This window comes from Microtus ochrogaster, chromosome 18 (genome assembly GCF_000317375.1).
Source record: "Microtus ochrogaster isolate Prairie Vole_2 chromosome 18, MicOch1.0, whole genome shotgun sequence".
In the NCBI taxonomy this organism is placed as follows: Eukaryota; Metazoa; Chordata; class Mammalia; order Rodentia; family Cricetidae; genus Microtus; species Microtus ochrogaster.
This window is the reverse complement of record NC_022020.1, coordinates 22,324,043-22,327,983: the sequence shown is the minus strand read 5'-3', so window position 1 is coordinate 22,327,983 and position 3,941 is coordinate 22,324,043. Positions and strand designations below refer to the sequence as shown.

Here is a 3,941-nt window from a genome sequence, read left to right as displayed (position 1 = left end):
ATGTACACAGATGTGAGCTTTTCAGTGGCACTGGTCAATAAATTGCCCACTGTCTTTTCACTGGTCATTGTCATAGCTATGGCTGCTCATGTGTCCTGTCAACAGCCATCTGGCAAGTAAGGCCTCGCAGAACTATTACCGGTAACTCTTAAGGTTTGCGAAGGACACATGTTGCAGAGGTGAATGCTGTTTCATTTATTTGCAGAAGAAGTCCTGATATCCAAGCAAAAGAAGAGCTGTGGAAGCACATCCAGTGAGTACTGGGTCTCCCCCGTGTGTACAGTGTGTATATAGTACACACACACACACTCATACACACTCACACACACACACTCACACACACATGCACTCATGTACACGCTCACACTCTCTCACACCACAGTCTCCACACACACATACTCACACACGAGTGTTTTGCTTGCATATATGGATATGCACTGTGTGTATGCCTAGTGGCTCCGATTCCCTGGATCTGGAATATGGATGGTTGTGAGCTGCCATGTAGGTGCTGGGTGCTGCCACACTTGGGTCTTCTGCAAGAGCAGCCTGTGCTCCTACTTGCTGAGCCTTATGTCCAGGGTGATACTTGCAGGTTTGAATTGGCTGTAAGGAAAACCAGTGCCACTTCAGGGAGCCAGGGTCTGATAGCTCAGCAGGTCCCTGTGCTTATTTGGTGTTGTCTGCTGCCAACAATGGTGTCCGGTGCCACACACGAGCAGCTGCCCGCGGGCTGCACCAGTTCCTCCTCTCCAGGGTCACTTAGCTTGTCTGTCACTGTACCTTGGCTGGGCCAGTCGATTACAAGGGAATACAAAGAGAAGCAAAACCATGTAGAAGGAAAGACCCTGACACAGGAGAGAAGCTTATCACTGGGGAGATGGGGCCCTGAAGGTGGGGGTACAGAAAGGAGGGAAAGAGCTACAGGAAAGGGGTTCTCCCAGTTTTCCTTGCACGTGTTCTAGCTCTCAGCTTCGTGCACATCATACATGAGTCCCACAAGGGCAGAAAGGGAAGCTTGTCAATTGGGAGCGAGCGGTATTAGCACGTATCCAGGCCCGACAGCTTTCACCTCGTTGCGTATTCTCTCATAGGAAGGAACTCGTGGACCCGTCTGGACTGTCGGAAGAGCAGCTGAAGGAGATCCCATACACTAAAGTAGAGTGAGTGTGACCATCTTTGCAGTTTTATCAGTGGGAAGGTGGATACTTGATCTCCATTGCCTTGACAAAGCACCATGGCCAAGGAAGCTTGCAGAAAGAAAGCGTTTAGTTTGGCTTACAGTTTCTCAGAGGCTTGGGGTCCAGCTTAGATCTGGGACAGCGGATTATAGGTGGTGGGACCAGCCGACAGCTCATCCTGATCCACAGTAGGAAGCAGAGGACACACTGGGAATGGCCCACCCTGGTGACACACCTCCAGTAAGGCCACACCTCCTAGTCCTTCCCAGCAGTTCCAACTGGGTACTGAGGATTCAAACATGAGCCCATGGAGGCCATTCCCTTTCAGACCACCACAGAAGGGAATACTTCATTCTTTCTTTATGTTCCATGCAGTGTCTCAGTTTGTACATTAACCAAAGATTAATGTGGGGAAAAGGTAGAAAAGGTATATAGAGCTATTCTCTGTGTGGTGGCTCAGGTTTCCAGTCATTGAACTTGGGAGGCAGAGGCAGGAGGATTGACACAAGTTCAACATCAGCTTGGTCTCTAGTGAGTTTCAGGCCAGCCTGGGCTGGAGCGAGAGACCCTGTCTCAAGCAAGCGACACCCCACAAAACTGCTCCTGTTCTGTATCCCATGACTCTCCTCTGCTTGTTTGTGGGTGAGAAGCTAGAATGAATGATGAATAATGCCCATTTTAAATAAGTTTTTTGCAGAGATACTCATTGATAACAAAGTCAGTTTTTCTATCATTTTAACATAGGAGAATTATATTTACTATAGAACCTGGCCATATGAGCCCAAGTCAGTTCCCATTATAGAACCACACTGAACTGAGCACACTTTGTGACCATTTAGTAGGAATCTCCAGACTGCTGAGCACATATTGGCTGTTTCTGCCTTGTAGTGGGTCAAGAGAAAACCGGCCTGGACTGTTAGACGGAAGCAGCCTGGAACTTGGGTGTCTCTCCTGCCTCTGCCTCCCAGAGGCTGAGATTACGGGTGGGATCTGCCTGGCTGGACCACTGAAGCTTCAACTCTCCAAGAGCTCACTTGGCTTCTCCTCAGGAATATGGAAGGAGAACACTTGACGGCTTTATTTCCCTCCACAACCCAGTTTCTCCCACCCAGAAAAACTCGTCAGCCTCTTCCCACTGCCCACCTCTTCCCACGCTCTTTTATATATTTTTACCGTTTATTTATGTGTGTGCCACTCGTGTGTATAGGCCAACATCTTGTGGGAGTCAGCTCTCTCCTCCCGTCACGCTGCTCTCTCTGGGACTCTAACTTAGGTCAGGCTCGGTGCCAAGTTTGCTAGTCCTCTTGCTATCATTTCTAGGTCAAGAATTGAGGCTTTTTCCCCCACTTTTTTTTCTTTTTGAATAAATGCACAGATTGAGAGACTTCTGGTATATGTGACAGTCTAGTATGTGCTTACACTGTTAATTGTGATGTCAGGAGGGCGTAGGTCTACCATCTCATTTTTGTGTGTGCTGAGAACACTGAAGAGCTCAGCATGTCCGCCGTGAAGACTGACCCAGCTAGAACTGACCTTTCCTTACGGGAAGTTGAAGCTCTTCTGTTTTCACTGCAGATTTATCCTTCCACATTCTGGAGAGAATTCAAGTGAATTCCCAGAAGTGTTTCAGTTTTAGTGGTTAAGCCGGGCTAAGCAGAGCACACTTGTCTGAAGCAGAGGCAGGAGGGCGCTCAAGTTGTAGGCTGCTTCTGTCTACAGTCCAGGCTGGGACTGCATCATGAGACCGTCTCGAAACACCAGCAACAAAATGTGGTTAAACTTTCTCTCTCTCTCTCTCTCTCTCTCTCTCTCTCTCTCTCTCACACACACACACACACACACACACATACACACACACCCTGAAAATGCAGGTTAAGCAGTAGGACATTTTTTTTTTATAAAATACTGTTAAATTTAAATCACTACTGCTTTCACAGCCTATAAAAGTCAAGTTCTCTTTAAAAAAAAAACAGTCTGAGCTAGGTGTGGAGGTGCATGCTTATAACCCAGCAGTTGGGGTGTGGAGCTGGGAGGATGGGGGTTTAAATCATCTTCGGCTATGCAGTGGGTTCTATTCCGAGGCCAGCCTGCACTTCATAAGACCCTGTATCGAACAAACTCACCTGCAACATAAAAACAAGAACGACCAAAGGCAGTCTGAAGGTTGTTTTTATAGTTCAGTATTCGGGGAAAGCTGCCCATTATCCTGTTCTGACTGTTGAGTGTTTCCTTGCTTCGTTGCTGTCCTCTCAGGACTCAGGGAGACCCAGTCCGCATCAGGCACTCACATTCTCCCCGGAGCTACCGGCAGTACCGCAGGTCCCAGTGTTCAGACGGAGAGCGGTCGGTTCTCTCGGAAGTGAAGTAAGTGGCCAGTCTCAAGGCTCCACACAGCAGCCCGCAGAGCTCTCCGCATGGCAGAGCTCAGCATCCGAGGTCTGTCCTGTTCACAAGTTCTGACGCTTTCTCTTTGGCAGCTCGAAAACAGACCTTGTGCCACCCCTTCCAGTGACCCGGTCCTCAGACGCTCAGGGGTCTGGTGGCTCTACCGTGCATCAGGTTAGTGAGGTTTTAAGGTGTCTCACTGATGACTGTGTAAAAAATAGGCATTTTATTTAGTGTGCATGATGTATGTGGGCGGGGTCAGAGAATTTCTTTGAGGATGTTTTACATGAGGTTTGAACTCAGGTTATAAGGGTTGAACTGCCCTGGCTTTTACCCATTGAGCCATCTTGCCAGCCCAACATTTTTTTTTTTTTTTTT

General features: G+C 48.3%; 1 protein-coding gene across 2 annotated transcripts in view; it reads left to right on the top strand.

The window, feature by feature from the left end:
• The window catches only part of Epb41l4a (erythrocyte membrane protein band 4.1 like 4A), a 194,541-nt gene that overhangs the window by 188,634 nt on the left and 1,966 nt on the right, over positions 1-3,941 (top strand). For both annotated transcript variants that reach the window (XM_026783583.1, XM_013349628.2), the window contains 4 exons: positions 206-253; positions 1,092-1,160; positions 3,432-3,542; positions 3,656-3,737. In XM_026783583.1, coding sequence (XP_026639384.1) covers positions 206-253; positions 1,092-1,160; positions 3,432-3,542; positions 3,656-3,737 — 310 coding nt within the window. The remainder of the gene's footprint in view (positions 1-205; positions 254-1,091; positions 1,161-3,431; positions 3,543-3,655; positions 3,738-3,941) is intronic.